Below are 18,260 nucleotides of genomic sequence, written 5' to 3'. Positions count from 1 at the left end.
TCCTCTTCACTGTAGAATGTTTTCTGTGGGTGCCCCACATGGCCTAAATTGTAGGAGTACCCTCGAGCCTTGTTATTCAAAGATCAACCTCTCCTCTGCTCAAGGATACTGTTCAGGAGTTGTCCCTTCCCTCCCATGAAATGCAAGTTTTTGCTCCCTACTGGATCATTCCAATCAGCATATAAACATGCTGTAATATCTCCTAATTTGTCTTGTTTTGACATTTCCTTTTATAATAAAACTTCTTGAATGACTTGTCTGTATTTGTTGCTCCAATATTTCTCCTCTCATTCTCTTTTGAACTTGCTCCACTCAGACTTTCTCCACTCCCAACAACTCTTGTCAAGGTCACCAATGATTCCCCTGCTGCTAAAACCAATGGTCAACTCTCAATCCCCATTATACATTTGATCACTAGCATTTGATCCAGTTGATTACTCTCTCCTCCTTCATTGAACATTTTGTACATTTGGCTTCCAGGATGTTGCTCTTTCTTGGTTTTCCTCCTACCTCAATGGCTCCTCCATTTCTTTCTCCTTTAATGGATCCTCCTTATCTCCCTGACCCTACATGTTGGTATGTCCCAGGGCTCACCCCTCATACCTCTTGTCTTCTTTATTTTCACTTATTGTGTTAGAGCTTGGGCCCTGTTATTTCCTCTGCCTGGAAAGCTCCCCCAGATATCCACAAACCTTGCTCCCTCACTTCAAGTCTGGGTTCAAGGTTGTTTTGTCAGTTAGTCCTTCTCTGACCATCCTATATAAATCACACTCCAACTCTAACCCTACCTATCCCCCTTTACCTTGATTTAATTTTCTCCACAACACTCATCATTATCGAACATACTTATTATTACTTGTGTATTTATTTATCGTCCTGCTCCCTCCCAAAATGTAAGTCCCATGAAGGCAGGGACTTTATCTGTTTAGTTCACTGTTGTATACCCAGCTGTTGGAACAATACTGGGCACAGAGGAGGCATCTGATAAATATTTATTGAATGAGTGAGTGAATAAATAAATGGAAATTGATGACACCTTTCCCTTATTTCCTAAGCTGAGGTAGGTATCTTCTAACTTTTAAAATATCTTTTTTGGTTGTTCAATCGGCTTGGAAAGAAGGGAAGTTTCATGTTTCATCCCAAATTGCCAGTTTATAAAGAATTATTAAACTGCCAAGTGTCATTTCCGTATCAGGAAACATCAACCAGTTAGAGTTCTCAACCTGAGGTTCATGGGTTCCAAGGATGGGCTTCAAGGCTCTGCGAGCTTCCTGAATTTGTGTGCAAAATTTTGTGTGTAGATGTGTATGTGCGTCTTCTTTGGGAAAAGATTTATAGCTTCCATCAGAGTCACAAAGTAGTCTGTAGCCCAATTAAAAGTTTTGAATGACTGTTATCTTCCTTAGATGCTGATCAGCTGAAAGATAAGACATTGAAGATAAAACCTCATTGTTTTCCCCTCCAAAGCAGCCAATCTCTTGATTTTCTTGGAAGCAAAGCACCTTGGTGTTGGAAGAAACGTCCAATGCAGGTGTCCTTCTAAATGTTCATGATAAATTGTTGCCCATGCTCTGCTCAGGAAATCATAACGCAACATTGTTATATAAGTCAACTTTAGAAACTTGCACCTGGGTTAAGCTGAAATAGTGGTTTTCACACACTGGGACCTAGAGAACATGTTGAATCTCTTTTTCACTGGTCGGTTTTTCAGATATGTGAAGATATTATGATTCACACCTCTCCTCCACCCACCAAAGCTTTGTTTCATCAGAGTTGTCTCCAGTTCTTCTAAACACGGGACAGGGCACTTCACCATACTGCAACTCCTTTTTTGAATGCTCTCCAGTTTGCCAATTTGCCAAGATTGAATATATAATACACACATCACTTCAGTCTCCCAGATTTGGACACGATGCTTGCATTAACACAACTTAGCATTATAAGATGACTGTTGTGGCCCAGTGCAGGATGGCCTGAAAATGCAAGACTGGAAACTCAGAAACTGGTGAGAGGGCTGGGGCCGTTATCTGGGTTAGAAGTGATGTGGAAATGAGCCGAAGTAGAGGTAGAGAATGGAGAGAGAAAAGAGTATCTGAGATGAGATAAAATCACAGAACTTGGCGACTGTCGCAGTGTGAGAAAGAGAAGGACAAGGGGAGGAAGGAGGCAAGGACGACGTCTGTGTTGAAGTAGAGTGGGTTTAAAGGGGAGAGAGTCAGAGGGAGACAGACAGACAAGAAACGAAGGTGGGAGGAGAGGTTGGCGCCTCATTGAACTCCAACATTGGAAGGGGAGAAGTGGAAGGAAACGCAGATTTGGTGAGAGTTGGAAAAGCAAGACAGGGAAGAGTCGGGGCAAATCAAATGCCCCAGGGAGGTCAAGTGAAGTGAGAATGGTAACGAGGACAGAGACTGGGTTAAGAACCGGGAATAATTGTAGTTTCTGCTTTGGGTGTGGGACTGGACAGAGGAGTCTGGGATGGACAAGGGAATTATCTTCGTAGCCCTCGCAGGGCTTGACCCCAACTAGGAACTCAACGAACGGCTGTTGGGTGAGCACTGAAACAGCGCAGGAACCTCGGAACGCGGCCTCACAGCTGCGGAGGGGCGGGCGGGGAAGGGGCGGGGCGGCCCGAGCGGCCAATCGGAGCCTGCGCCTCAGTTCCGGCCCCGCCCCTGACCCGCCCCCCGCCGCTCGCCGGCTGCCGGAGGCGCGCAGCCGCCCGTCTCCGGAAGTGCGCCCGGAGCCGGCGCCGCGGGCCGAGGTGAGCGCGCGCGGGCTGGGCGGGCCTGGCCGCGGCCTCCCCGGGTCGGGCCTGGCGCCGCCCGCGTCCGCGCGGGCCTCGGCTGGGTCCCTGGGAGCGGCGGCGGGGTGGGCGGGAGCGCGCCTGTGCGACTGGGAGCGCGCGGGCGGCGGCGAGTGCGGGGGAGGGGCGGCGGGCTGTGAGTGGGCTCCGGCGGTGGAGACGCCCGTGCCCCGACCCAGACCTGCGTCCCTGAGCCTGTGGGCGCCGCCGGACTCTCCCGCCACGTCGCTGGACTGGGACCCAAGACGGGCTCCTCCCTCCTGCCTTTCCCCAAAGGCTGGAAACGAGCCTCGGGAAGAGGAAACTCGCATGGGCTGATGGCCGGAGTCTCTCTCCAGGGTGCCGTCGGCGTTGGGGGCAGAGGGTGGAGAATAGCTCCGGGGGAGCATTGCCCAGAGCCTTGCGGCGCTCGAGCAGCGGTGGCCTCCGGGGCGCTAAGTGCCCGGTGCCCCTCCCTCCCCCTCCAGCCGTTTGTGATACCCGCCCCCACAAATTTCCCAACGTTGGCAGCTCTCCTTCCCGACGCACAGGCGTTAGAGCTTTCTGGGTTTGAATTTGGCTGCCTCTGTGAGCCTCAGAGGTTCCTGATCTATAAACTTTAATATTTACCTTGCACAGTGATGGTGAGGATTAGAAATGACACGAACAGGGCCCAAATGGAGCTGATACGTAGTATTAAAGAAAAAATTACTCAGACACTCGTTAGGTGTAAGGCAGACTTTATTCGGGGGGACTGCTACAGTGGGATTTTGCAGTAGCAGAGAGGAATTGGGCTGTCCTGTGAATACAGCAAGGGACAAGTGGAGAATTATAGCCAAGGAGCAGCGCAGGGGTTGGTGAGTGGAAAATTACTAAGAGGAAACTTGTGGGGTAAAGAGAGATTCAATCTAAACCGACTTGGCAGGAGTTTTGCTGAAGGCAGGCCAGGGTGATAAGGAATTTGATCAGGTGTCTAGGGTGTTCACATATCAAGGTTGGGGAATGTAGAATTTGATCAGATTTTAAAGGTGGGGGATTTTCCCTAAATGGGACCCAGGAAGATTCTGGCTATAACTGGACCAAAGGGGCCAATGACAGAGCCCAAGGGCCAGGCCTAGTCAAAAAGAAGATTCTGGAGCTTGACTAAAGTTTGGTCAATAGTAGGTGCACAACAAATGGTTACTTATATGTGTATATATAGTATGTATACTTACCTAGATGTACATTTTAAATTGATTCTAATTTGTTATAGCTTTAATAAGTATAACAACTATACATTTAGGATAACTTAGAATTTTTTTCATAACAGGAGCAGATTCTCATGAAGTCATTGTGATATAAACCCATAAACCATCTATAAGCAATTTAATTTTGAATAAATTTCAATAACAATAATTTATTTGAATAAATAAGCAATTTTTCTTGCCTTTATGTGAAAGTATAATTTGCTAAAATCAGATTTAAATATTTTATAAGGTTTATAATTTTCCCTAAATGTCATTTCCCCTAAATGTTCTTGCAACTGCTGTCTTAATTCAGGAACCAAATAAATTTGAGTAAGTCTACCCATCAGTCTCTTGCTATCTCAAATCTTTCTACTTGTTGTTTGAAACTCAGAAGCCAAACAGATTAACATAGTGAAGGATACTTGTATATTTTTTCGATTTTTAACCATATTTATTTAAAACTGTACATTTCCGTCTCAGTAGTGCTTTTGCGGTTTCCTACAATTTTGATATGTTGTGTTTTCATTATCATTCAATATGAAAATATATTTTAATTCATGATCTTTTTTCTTTGAGCCTAGGTTATTTGAGTGTTATTTAATAATTTCTGTATATTGGCATTTTCTAGATATTTTATCGTTATTGATTTCTAATTGAATTGCACTGTAGTCAGAGAATATATACTTTAAGATTCCAGTCTTTTGAAACTTAATTATGCATGTAGTCTGTTTTGGTGAATGTTTCATATGCCTTGAAATGAATGTGTATTCTGCAGTTGATGGGTCTGTGTCAATTAGGTCAAGTTGGTTGATAGTGTTATTCAGATTTTCTGTATCCTCACTGATGTTTTGCTTTTTTGTCTACTTGTTCTGTCATTTCCTGAGAGAAGGCTGTTAAGATCTCTAGCTGTGATTGAGGATTTGTCCCTTTAGACCTGATATTAGGTGCATGTATGTTTAGGATTGTTTTGTGTTGTAGGTGATTTGACCCATTTATCATAATGAAATGTGCCTCTTTTTCTCTTTGTCTTGAATTCTCTAGGTCAGATGCTAATATAGCCATACCAGCTTTCATGTGCTTGCTGTTCGCACAGAATGTCTTTTTCCCACTATTTTATTTCTGAACTCTCTGTGTCTTTATATACAAAATCTCTCTTGTAGACAGCATATGGTTGGGTCTTGCTTTTTAAAATCTAACAGTCTCTACTGTATAATACAAGTATTTAGTCCATTTACATTTAATGTAATTATTGATATGGTTGGATGTTAGTCTACATTTTCTTTTTTTTCCATTTGATCTTTCTGGTTTTTCTTCTTCCCTTTATCCTTTCCTATCACATTTTGGGTTATTGAATTTTTTAGTATTCCTTTATTGGCTTTTCAGCTATACCTCTGTATAATATTTTTACAGGTAGCAGTATGCATCCTTAAATGATCAAAGTTTACTTTAACTTATCAGAGTCTGCTTTAATATTGTACCACTTTATACTTCACAATTCACATTTCTCATTTCCTGCCTCTCAGTTAACACCTTTACACATCCCATTTGTCACCTGACACCGCCACTCACTTCCCACTTCCTGCTTCTCAATTAGCAGTTCATAAATGTAATAAGTGAACAACAGATTAATTCCATTTACCCCTTCCTTTATGCTATTTTTATATCTCTTACTTCTATTGATGTTGTGTTCTACTTATACTATTGTTATTTTTGCTTTTAACAATCAGTTGTCTTTGAAGGAAGTTAGAAGAAATAAAGCATAGTGTTCTATATTTATTCACTGTATATTTACCGTTTTTGGAGATCTTCATTCCTTTTTGTAGATGAGTTTCCCTTCACCTGAAAGAATACCCTTTAGCATTTCTTGCAGTATAAGTCACTGGTGAAAAATTCTCCGAGTTTATTTATCTGAAAAATGTCTTTATTTTAATTCTTGTTTTTGAAAGATGCTTTTGTTGGATGTGGAGTTCTGGGTTGATGCTTCTTTTTCTAGAATTTGCATTTGGTTCTTTTTGTACTTTTTTGTTTTTGTGGGAATGATCTTTTTTTTAAAATTTAATTTTTATTGAGTTAATGATACGTTACTATCTTGTGAAATTTCACTTGTACATTATTGTTTGTCAGTCATGTTGTAGGTGCACCCCTTTCCCTGGTAGCCACTAATCTGTTCTCTTTGTCTACATTTTTAAATTCCTCATATGAGTGGAGTCATACAGAGATTGTCCTTCTCTATCTGGCTTATTTCCCTTAACGTAATTCCCTCAAGGTCCATCCATGTTGTTGCAAATGGGATGATTTTGTTACTTTTTACGGCTGAGTAGTATTCCATTGTATATATATACCACATCTTCTTTATCCAATCATCTGGTGATGGGACTTAGGTTGCTTCCGTGTCTTGGCTATTGTAAATAATGCTGCCATGAACATTGAGGTGCATGGGACTTTTGGAATTGCTGACTTCAAGCTCTCTGGATAGATACCCAGTAGTGGGATAGCTGGATCGTATGGTAGTTCTATTTTTAATGTTTTGAGGAATCTGCATACTGTTTTCCACAGTGGATGTACCAGTTTGCATTCCCATCGGCAGTGTATGAGGGTTCCTTTTTCTCCACAACCTCTCCAACATTTGTTACTTTTTGTTTTGGTTATTTTATCATTCTAATGGGTATAAGGTGATATCTTAGTGTAGTTTTGATTTGTATTTCCCTGATGATCAGCGATGATGAACATCTTTTCATGTGCCTATTAGCCATCTGTATATATTCTCTGGGGAAATGTCTGTTCATGTCTCCTGCCCATTTTTTGATCAGGTTGTTTGATTTTTTGTTGTTGAGTTGTGTGAGTTCTTTATATATTATGGATATTAACCCTTTGTTGGATGTATGACTTGAAAATATTTCTTCCCAGTTAGTGGGTTGTTTTTTTGTTTCAATCCTGTTTTCCTTTGCCTTGAAGAAGCTCTTTAGTCTGATGAAGTCCCATTTATTTATTCTTTCTATTGTTTCCCTTGTCTGAGAAGACATGGTGTCCGAAAAGATCCTTTTAATACTGATGTCAAAGAGTGTCCTGCCTGTATTTTCTTCCAGAAGCCTTATGGTTTCAGGTCTCACCTTTAGGTCTTTGATCCATTTTGAGTTTATTTTGCTGACTGATGAAAAAGAATGGTCAATTTTCATTCTTTTACATGTGGCTTTCCAGTTTTCCCAGCAACATTTGTTGAAAAGACTTTCTTTTCTCCATTGTATGCCCTCAGCTCCTTTGTCGAAGATTAGCTGTCCATAGATGTGTGGTTTTATTTCTTGGCTTTCAATTCTGTTCCATTGATCTGTGCACCTGTTTTTGTACCAGTACCATGCTGTTTTGATTACTGTAGCTTTGTAGTATGTTTTGAAGTCAGGGATTGTGATGCCTCCAGCTTTGTTCTTTTTTCTCAGGATTGCTTTAGCAATTCTGAGTCTTTTTTTGCCCCATATGAATTTTAGGATTCTTTGTTCTATTTCTGTAAAGACTGTCATTGGGGTTCTGATTGGGATTGTGTTGAATCTGTAGATTGCTTTAGTTAGAATGGACATTTTAACTATGTTTATTCTTGCAATCCATGTACATGGAATGTCTTTCCATCTCTTTATTTCGTCATCCATTTCTTTCAGAAAAGCCTTGTAGTTTTCGTTGCATAGGTCTTTCACTTCCTTAGTTAAGTTCACCCTGAGATATTTTATTCTTTTTGTTGTGATTGTGAATGGTATTGTGTTCTTGAGTTCTTTTTCTGTTAGTTCCTTATTAGACTATAGAAATACTACTGATTTATGTAAATTGATTTTATACCCTGCAACTTTGTTGTAGTTGTTGATTACTTCTAAAAGTTTTCCAATGGATTCTTTGGGGTTTTCTTTTCTTTTCCTTTTTTTTAAAGATTGGCACCTAGGCTAACAACTGTTGCCAATCTTCTTTTTTTTTTTCCTGCTTTATCTCCCCAAACCCCCCTGTACACAGTTGTATATCTTAGTTGCACATCCTTCTAGTTGTGGGATGTGGGACGCCGCCTCAACGTGGCCTGACGAGTGGTGCCATGTCCGCGCCGAGGATCCGAACCCTGGGCCGCCGCAGCAGAGCACGCAAACTTAACCACTCAGCCATGGAACCGGCCCCTGGGGTTTTCTATATATAAGATCATGTTGTCTGCAAACAGTGAGAGTTTCACTTCCTGCCTCCCTATTTGGATTCCTCTTATTCCTTTTTCTTGCCTGATTGCTCTGGCCAGTACCTCCAGTACTATGTTAAATAAGAGTGGTGATAGAAGGCATCATTGTCTCATTCCTGTTTTCAGGGGGATGGCGCTCAGTTTTTGCCCACTGAGTATGATGTTGGCTGTGGGTTTGTCATATATGGCTTTTATTAGGTTGAGGTAGTTCCCTTCTATCCCCATTTTGTTCAGAGTTTTTGTCATAAATGGCTTTTGGATCTTGTCAAATGCTTTCTCTGCATCTATTGAGATGATCATATGGTTTTTATTCGTCAGTTTGTTGATGTGATGTATCATGTTGATTGATTTGCGGATGTTGAACCATCCCTGTGTCCCTGGTATGAATCCCACTTGGTCATGATATATGGTCCTTTTGATGAATTGCTGAATTCAGGTTGCCAAAATTTTGTTGAGAATTTTTGCATCTATGTTCATCAGCGATATTGGCCTGTAGTTCTCCTTTTTCGTGCTGTCCTTGTCAGGCTTTGGTATCACTGTGATGTTGGCCTCATAGAATGTGTTAGGAAGTGTTCCATCCTCTATAATTTTTTGGAATAGCTTAAAAATGATAGGTATTAAATCCTCTCTGAAAGTTTGGTAGAATTCCCCAGGAAAGCCATCTGGTCCTGGGGTTTTATTCTTTGGGATGCTTTTGATTGCTGTTTCAATCTCTTTCCTTGTGATTGGTTTGTTCAGATTGTCTGCTTCTTCTTGACTAAGCTTTGGTGATTGTAGGAGTCCAAGAATTTATCCATTTCCTCGAGGTTATCTGTTTTGTGGGTGTATAGTTTTTCGTAGTATTCTCTTATAATCCATTGTATTTCTGCAGAGTCTGTTGTTATTTCTCCTCTTTCATTTCTGATTTTGTTTATTTGAGCTTTCTCTCTTTTTTCTTTGTAAGTCTGGGTAGGGCTTTGTCAATTTTATTTATCTTATCAAAGAACCAGCTCGTTGTTCCATTGATCCTTTCTACTGCCTTTTTTGTTTCAATAGCATCTATTTCTGCTCTGATTTTTATTATTTCTCTCCTTCTGCTGACTTTGGACTTTGGACTCTTTCTCTAATTCAGTTAGGTGTAGTTTAAGATTGCTTATTTGGGATTTTTCTTGTTTGTTAAGATGTGCCTGTATTGCGATGAATATTCCTCTTAATACAGCTTTTGCTGTATCCCTTATGAGTTGGTATGGCATGCTATCATTTTCATTTGTGTCCAGGTATTTTTGGATTTCTTCTTTAATTTCTTCAACGAGCCATTGCTTGTTCAATAGCATATTGTTTAGTCTCCACATCTTTGTTCCTTTCTCAGCTTTTCTCTTGTAATTAATTTCTAGCCTTATAGCATTATGATCTGAGAAGATGCTTGTTATTATTTCAATTTTTTTAAATTTGTAGAGGCTTGCCTTGTTTCCCAACATATGGTCTATCCTTGAGAATGTTCCATGCGTGCTTGAGAAGAATGTTTATTCTGCTGTTTTTGGATGAAGTGTTCTATATATGTCTATTTAGTCCAACTGTTTTAGCTTTTCATTTAGCTCCACTGTTTCCTTGTTGATTTTCTGTCTGAATGATCTGTCCATTGATGCGAGTGGGATGTTGAGGTCCCCTACTATTATTGTGCTATTTTTGATGTCTTCTTTTAGGTTTGTTAATAGCTGCTTTATGAACTTTGGTGCTCCTGTGTTGAGTGCATAGACATTTATAAGTGTTATTTCTTCTTGATGAAGTGTCCCTTTGATCATTATATTTTGGCGCTCTATGTCTCTCTTTACTTGCCTTATCTTGAAATCTGTTTTGTCTGATATAAGTATTGCTACAACTGCTTTCTTTTGTTTGCTATTAGCTTGGAGTATTGTCTTCCACCCCTTCACTCTGAGCCTGTGTTTCTCTTTGGAGCTGAGATGTGTTTCCTGGAGGCAACAAATTGTTGGATGTTGTTCTTTAATCCATCTTGCCACTCTGTGTCTTTTTATTGGAGAGTTCAGTCAGTTTACATTGAGGGTGATTATTGACGCGTGAGGGCTTAATGCTGTCATTCTGTCGCTCATTTTCTGGTTTTCCTGTGTTTCCTTTGTTTCTCGTCCTGTGTGCTTTAGCCTACCCATTGACTTCTGCAATTCCTTATGCTGGGTTTCTTAGCTTTTTCCTTATTTATGTTTTGTGTCTCTGTTCTGTTTTTTAGTTTAATGGCTACCCTGAAGTTTGTATTCAGAATCTCATGCATACCATAGACCATTTTCTGGTGGTCTCTTACTGCCTTAGCCTAAACTGATTCAGTCCCTTTCCTCCTCCCCTCGTAAATTATTATTTTCATCTCTTATTCCAACTTGTGTTGTGAGTTTGTGGTTAGAGTGATAACATTGTCTTTGCTTTGGTGATTTCCTTCCCTTTATCCTAATGTTGTAGTTGAATATTTGCTATCCTATTCTGATTCTATCTGTCTCCCTACTCTGTGTTTCGTGACCCCTTTTTCCCTTTTTTTCTTTTTTCAGGTATGAGGGCCTTCTTGAGGATTTCTTGTAGTGGAGGTCTTGTGGCTACGAAGTCCCTTAGCATTTGTTTGTCTGGAAAAGATTTAATTTCTCCCTCATATCTGAAGGATATTTTTACTGGATAGAGTATTCTTGGCTGAAGATTTTTTATCCTTTAGTTTTGAATGTGTCATTCCAATCTCTCCTAGCTTGTAAGGTTTCTGTGGAGAAATCTGCAGAAAGTCTGATAGGGGTTCCTGTGTAGATTATTTTCTTCTGCCTTGCTGCCCTGAGTATTCTTTCTTTGTCATTCATTTTTGCCATTTTTACTACTTTATGCCTTGCAGTAGGTCTTTTTACATTGACAAATCTAGGAGATCTAACATCTTCCTCCACACATATTTCTCTCTCAATCCCTAGATTTGGGAGGTTCTCTGCTATTATGTTGTTGAGCACACTTTCTGCTCCATTTTCCTTTTCCACGCCCTCAGGAATACCGATGATTCTTAAGTTGCCTTTTCTCATTGAGTCAGCTATTTCTCGGAGGTTTTCTTCAGTTTTTTAAATTTTTAGTTCTCTTTCTTCCTCTGTCTGGAGCCATTCAACCTGTCTATCTTCAATTATGCTAATTTGCTTCTTTATGGTGTCTACATGGGCATTCAGGGAATCTCTATTCTGTTTTATCTGATCCATTGTATTTTTCATCTCTAGTATTTCTGATTGAGTCTTCTTTATAGTTTCAATCTCTTTTGTGAAGTAACTCCAGAACTCGTTGACTTGTTTCTCTATATTTCCCTTTACCTCATTGAGTTTTTCGATGATAGCTATTCTGAATTCATTGTCACTTAGTTTACCTATTTCCAATTCCTCAGGACATACTTCTGTGTTTTTATTGTTTTCCTTCTGGTCTGGAGCTTTTATAAATTGCTGGATGATAGAGAAACGGTTTTTACACATAATGCTATCATTTGGTTGCAGTTACAGGCTGTCACCACTAGATGGGGGTTGAGAGCTGCGCATTCTGAGCCTTTGGCCTTCAGCTGTGATGGCAGTGTGCAGCGCGGGTTGGGGGAGGAGGGGCACTTTCTCTCATGTGCACACCTGGATTCCAGTCAGCTCTCACTCTCTGGTCTCCTGGGGCCTTGGCTTGATGGGGTCCCCCTACACGAAAGCTTTCCCCTGTTAGAGGATTTCTGCTGCACGGGTCTGTGGGAGTCCTGGGTGATCCTGCAGATGCGCGGCCCCTACCCCGCTCCTTCCCTCTCAGAGCCTCCTGCCGCAGGTATCCCAGTCTCTAGGGGAGGGAGTGAAGTTCTCTCTTACCCCATTCCACCTCCTCCGATGGGGGGGGCTACAGCCTCTCCACCCTCTGTTGTTTCGCTGCTGTGGGACGATTTCTGTGCTATTAGGATTTTTTTGTTGGAATGTGGTTGTTCCTTATGGTTGTAATTCGGAGGGGAGAGAGTCCCTGGCGAGCTCACTCCACCATGATGCTGATGTCACCTCAGTGAAACTATTCTTGATGCAACTCTGCCCGGTCAGAACCGAGGGGCCTCAGAATGATCTTTTTTTAATTGAGGTAACATTGGTTTATAACATTATGTAAATTTCAAGTGTATGTCATTATATTTCGATTTGTGTGCAGATTACATCATGTTCACCACCCAAAGACTAATTACAATCCATCACCACACATGTGTCCCTAATTACCCCTTTCACCCTTCTTTCTACCCTCTTCCCTCCTGGTAACCACCAATCCAATCTTTGCTTCCATGTGTTTGTTGTTGTTTTTATCTTTTATTTATGAGTGAGAACGTACGGTATTTGACTTTCTCCCTCTGACTTATTTTGCTTAGCATAATACCTTCAAGGTCCATCCATATTGTTGCACATGGCAAGATTGCATCTTTTTTTATGGCTGTGTAGCATTCTATTGTGTATAAATACCACATCTTCTTTATCCATTTGTCCCTTGATGAACACCTAGGTTGTTTCCAAGTCTTGGCTATTGTGAATAATGCTGCATTGACCATATGGGTGCATATGTCTTTATGCATTCGTGTTTTCATGTTCTTTGGATAAATACTCAGCAGTGGAGTAGCTGAATCGTATGGTAGTTTTATTCTTAATTTCTTGAGGAATCTCCATACTGTTTTCCATAGTGGCTGTACCAGTTTACACTCCCACTAGCAGTGTATGGGATTCCCTTTTCTCTACATCCTCTCCAACACTTGTTATTTCTTGTCTTGTTAATTATAGCCATTCTGACAGGTGTGAGGTGATATCTTATTGTAGTTTTGATTTGCGTTTCCCTAATAATTAGTGATTTTGAACATCTTTTCATGTGCCTGTTGGTTGTCTGTATATTTTCTTTGGAGAAATGTCTGTTCAGATCTTTTGCCCATTTTTTACCTGGGCTGTTAGTTTCTTTGTTGTGGGATGTATGAGTTCTTTATATATCTTGGATATTAACCCCTTATCAGATACATGGCTTGCAAATTTCTTCTCCCAATTGTTAGGTTGTCCTTTTGTTTTGTTGATGCTTTCCTTTGCTGTGAAAAAGCTTTTTAGTTTGATATAGTCCCATTTATTTTTTCTATTATTTCCCTTGCCCACTCAGAAATGGTACTTGAAAATATGCTGCTGAGACTGATGTCGAGGAAACTCCCTATGTTTCCTTCTAGAATTTTTATGATTTCAGGTCTTACATTCAAGTCTTTAATCCATTTTGAGTTAATTTTTGTGTATGGTGTAAGATAATGGTCTACTTTCATTCTTTTGCATGTGGCTGTCCAGTTTTTCCAACATCATTTATTGAGGAGACTTTCCTTTCTCCATTATATGTTCTTGGCTCCCTTGTCGAAAATTAGTTGTCCATAGATGTATGGGTTTATTTCTGGACTCTCGATTCTGTTCCATTGATCTGTGTGTCTGTTTTTGTTCCAGTACCATGCTGTTTTGGCTTCTATAGCTTTGTAGAATATTTTGAAATCAGGGAGTGTGATACCTCCAGTTTTGTTCCTTTTTCTCAGTATTCCTTTGGCTATTCAGGGTCTTTTGTTGTTTCATATAAATTTTGGGATTCTTTGTTCTATTTCTGTGAAAAATGTCATTGGAACTTTGATAGGGATTGCATTGCATCTGTATATTGCTTTAGGAAGTATGGACATTTTAACTACGTTAATTCTTCCAATGCAAAAGTGTGGAATATCTTTCTATTTCTTTGTGTCTTTTTCATTTTCTTTCAACAATGTTTTATAGTTTTAAGTGTACAAGTCTTTCACCTCTTTGGTTAAATTTATTCCTAGGTATTTTATTCTTTTTGTTACAATTATAAATGGGATTGTATTTTTTTGGTTTTTTTTTTTTGCTGAGGAAGATTTTCCCTGAGCTAACATCTGCTGCCAATCTTCCTCTTTTAGCTTGAGGAAGTTTCACCCTGAGCTAACATCTGTGCCAGTCTGCCTCTATTTTGTGTATGAGTTGCCACCACAGCATGGCCGCTGATGAGTGGTGCAGGTCCATGCCTGGGGACTGAGCCTGGGCCCCCAAAGCGTAGTGTGCCAAACTTAAGCACTAGGCCAGGGGGCCAGCCCCTGCCATTGTATTCTTAATTTCTCCCTCTGCTACTTTGTTGTTAGAATATAGAAACGCAATTGATTTTCATATATTGTTTTTGTATCCTGCAACTTTGCTGTATTCATTTATTATTTCTAAAAGTTTTTTGGTGGATTCTTTAGGGTTTTCTATATATAAAATCATGTCTTATGCAAATAGTGACAGTTTGACTTCTTCCTTTCCAATTTGGATCCCTGTTATTTCTTTTTCTTGTCTGATTGCTCTGGCTAGGGCTTCCAGCACTGTGTTAAATAAGAGTGGTGAAAGTGGGCATCCTTGTGTGGTTCCTGTTCTGAGAGGGATAGCTTTCAGGTTTTCTCCATTGAGTACGATATTAGCTGTGGGACTTTTTGTACTTTCTATTTCTCTGTGTAAAGTCTCTATCTCTTTAATTAAGACTATATTTTCCTTTGAGTCTTCCGTGCATCTTTTTCTCCTTAATTTTGAATCACATTTTTAATGTCTTTGTTTGGCTTTGTTTTTTAGTCTCCAGACATATAGATGCAGACGTAAAAGTGTTTTGAAGATGAGCTGTTTACCTGGAAACCCATAGTGAAAATGCTTCATGTGGCATATTTCATTCTTCTAGTTGGTCTGGACATTTGAAGACCAAGAGAGAATGTTGTAAAATAGTCAGTGATGGTGACAGTTTAGAAATGATATAAGTGGTTTGCTTTGTGTCTTCAAGTTTACAATCTTTCAAAATAGAATAGTGTATCCACTGATTTCAGAAGTGTGGTGGTTGACTCCGAGGCTTCCCAGGTAGGGCAGGTGGATTTGTTCTTTCTGAAAATGTGTCCCTCTCCTCTGTATAGCACTTATTCTCGCTCCCTGTCTAGTGTCCCTGTGAGAGACTCTGTGAAGACGTGGTTCTCCTCAGAGACAACTCCATCCCAGAAGCACTTCATCCAAAGGACTTGCCAAGCCAGATGATGCCTGTTGAGCTGGAGCAGGCACTAGTCCTGCTGCCGCCACTGGCGAAGACTGAGGACTCCCCATTCTCTGGACCAGATGCCATCCCTCGAGGGGAGCTCTGCAGCCCTGAGACAGCACGCCAGCGTTTCAGGCAGTTTCGTTACCAGGTGATGTCTGGGCCCCATGAGACCCTGAGACAACTTCGGAGGCTCTGTTTCCAGTGGCTGCAGCCAGACGTTCACACGAAGGAGCAGATCCTAGAGATCCTCATGTTGGAACAGTTCCTGACCATCCTGCCCGGGGAGATCCAGATGTGGGTGCGGAAACAGTGTCCAGGCAGTGGAGAGGAGGCAGTGACCCTTGTGGAGAGCTTGAAGGGAGACCCCCAGAGACTGTGGCAGTGGGTAAGCAGAGGGTATCATGATCTGTGAGTGAGCTACAGGGCTCCTCTGGGGTCTTCCCAGGTGTCTTGTTTTTTTTTTTGACACTAAATGTATGGGGTTTTCCACACCAACAAGCAGTTCTCCAGGTCTCCGATACCAGCTGGGTATCCTACAATTCAATTCAGTTCTGACACTATCTGGGGATGGCTCAGACCCCACAGGGTAAGAATCCGTCTCAGAAGACTGCCCCCATTTCAGACATCAGTTGTAATGTTACCACCCCAGGGGGCTTCTCTGCTCACTACAACACATGCCAGTAATCAGGAGGCAAAGTGGTAGGAGCGAAAGGACATTATAACAGCTTGCTAACAAGGGGGAAGATGGCCGACTCATGTCCCAAAGAACCATCTTACAGAACAAAGGCTACAGGCCAGTTATATATGGGGCTGGTCTGTGAGTGGGGCAGACATCTGGTCCCAGTTCCTGATAGTCCTTTGTTTTACTGGATCTGCATCAGAGAATGGAGCAGTACCCTATACCCCGATCTTTTAGTTGTCATAGATGATGGCTATCAGCATGGGCTCTCTGCTAGGGGTCATCACATTCCAAAGAAACTCAAAAGAACAAAGTTATCATCTTAAAGCAGCTGGGAGGGACCTCAAAGTCTAATCTACAGAGCATGTCTGGTCTAGTTAGTCAGAGATCATTTAAAGTTATGATATGGTTTCTTTTCTGTAATATGACTTCCTTTTTGTTAACCTTGTATTGAGCTGGTATCAATAAGTTGCAAGGCCGCCATACTAATACTGACTGGCTATAAATTTGGAGGTTCCCACAACCTCGTCCTCAGGTTCGGTAATTTGCTATGATGACTCATAGAACTCAGGAAAATACTTACGTTTACCAGTTTTTTATAGAGAATGTGACTCAGGAACAGACAAATGGAGGAGACGGGGGTGGCACAGAGCTTCCCACGCCCTCTCTGGGCATGTCATTCTCCCAGCACTTCCATGTGTTCAACTCAGAAGCTCCCTGAACCCCACAGTTTAGGGTTTTTTATGGAGGTTTCATTACTTAGGCATGATTATTAATCACTGGCCAGTGGTAATTGAAAATCCTCTCTCTTCCCCAGAGGGTGAGAGCTGGGGCTGAAACTTCTAACCTTCTAATCTCCTGGTTGGTTCCTCCATCTTGAAGCTTTCTAGGGGCCCACAGAGTCATCTCATTAGCATAAACTCAGGTATGGTTGAAAAGGGTTATTAAGAATAACAAAAGGCACTCCTATCCTTCAGGGAATTCCACCGGTTTTAGGAGCTCTGTGCCAGGAATCTGGGACAAAGATGGAATATGTATTTCTTATTCCACATCACTGATCCCCATACCTCACCTAATTCTAAGACTCTCTGTGACTCTCAACACTTTTTAGCCATTAGAGATTGAAGATAAAGTCTCCCATCGCATTCCATCTTTAGACTAGAATGTTTGAGAAGTTGTTCAGAAGACTCCTGAGTTTAATTGATGGAGACTGTCCAGTAGAAACACAGTATTGGTGGCATGTCTTGAAGGTCTCCCAGGCCTGGTTCACGCGTCAGCTTTTGGCCTCTCTCAGGATGTTTCCCTCACTGGTTGCTGCTGGGCTGGAAAGAAAAGCTGGTTTTCTCTTTCCGTACTCTGTGTCCCTACTGCCTGCCACATGATCTGTTATAGAAGGTCAGCTTTGGATCTTTCAGAACCCCTCGCTCTGCATCTTTCAGTAATTAGTACCATGTGGTCTCTAGATCAGCATCCAAGTTCTGGGACAGGAGATCTTATCAGAGAAGGTGGAATCTCCAAGCTGCCAAGGCGGGGAAGTGGAGCCCCATCTTGAAGTGGTGCCTCCGGAGCTGGGACTTCAGAGTTCACCCTCCGGGCCTGAGGAGCCACTCAGCCACATTGTGAAAGAGGAGTCTGACATGGAACAAGAATTAGGTGAGTGTGGTGCTCTCTTGGAGAAACTTGGGGACTGTAGTTAGTAGGCCAGAGTGAGCCGCTCAGATTGGGGTATCTCGGGAAAGTTTGGAGACAGGGTAGACTACGTGAATCCCTCTGAATTGGAGTTTCAAAGTCTGTAATTTAAACCATGTTATGACTGGGCCAGACCATTTGGATTTTGGTTCTGAGGAAGGAGGTGGAAGAAAATATGGGTGACATGGTTTGGAAGGATGCAGGGAGTTGGAGTTTGTTAGAGGGTAAACACGAGTTTTGAAATAATGGAGTGCGGAACAGGTATCAGTTCTAATTTGTGAGGATTTTTATCTGTACCTTCTGGGGAGTGGATGAGGAGGACATCTCGATTCTTCAGACCTCCTGCTTCTCATTTCAGTGATGGCTGCTTCCCAGCTTCCGGCCCAGCCTGAGGGAAGGCTCATGAGAGACCAGGACTTTGGAGCCTCACTTCTCCACACAGCACCTCAGGTGAGCTGGGTGCCCCTGTTTATCTTACCCCTGAACCAGGCTTTGAGGGTGTGTCCATAGTGAGGAGGATTGAAAAGGGAAGCATTCTCAGAAGTGGAGCGGAGGGGCCTTGCAAGGATAACGAGAATAATACATGTGGAATGAAACCTGAGTTTCACTGTTTCTCTA

The 18,260-nt window shown here is 41.6% G+C and overlaps 1 protein-coding gene across 5 annotated transcripts in view; it reads left to right on the top strand.

Moving 5' to 3' along the window:
* Positions 1 to 2,665: 2,665 nt before the first annotated feature.
* The window catches only part of ZNF18 (zinc finger protein 18), a 30,973-nt gene continuing 15,378 nt past the window's right edge, over positions 2,666 to 18,260 (top strand). Inside the window, exons 1-4 of one of the 5 annotated variants that reach the window (XM_070561102.1) lie at positions 2,666 to 2,764; positions 15,180 to 15,659; positions 17,417 to 17,606; positions 18,001 to 18,092. In XM_070561102.1, the coding sequence (XP_070417203.1) occupies positions 15,270 to 15,659; positions 17,417 to 17,606; positions 18,001 to 18,092 (672 nt within the window). In that variant the 5' untranslated portion in view covers positions 2,666 to 2,764; positions 15,180 to 15,269. Of the gene's footprint in view, positions 2,765 to 2,917; positions 3,643 to 3,834; positions 3,946 to 15,179; positions 15,660 to 17,416; positions 17,607 to 18,000; positions 18,093 to 18,260 lie in introns of those variants that run through there. The other 4 variants (XM_070561105.1, XM_070561103.1, XM_070561107.1 and 1 more) reach the window with 4 other exon arrangements.

The sequence above is a fragment of the Equus przewalskii genome, chromosome 10, assembly GCF_037783145.1.
Source record: "Equus przewalskii isolate Varuska chromosome 10, EquPr2, whole genome shotgun sequence".
Lineage (NCBI taxonomy): Eukaryota > Metazoa > Chordata > Mammalia > Perissodactyla > Equidae > Equus > Equus przewalskii.
This window is presented reverse-complemented; position numbering and strand designations above follow the sequence as displayed.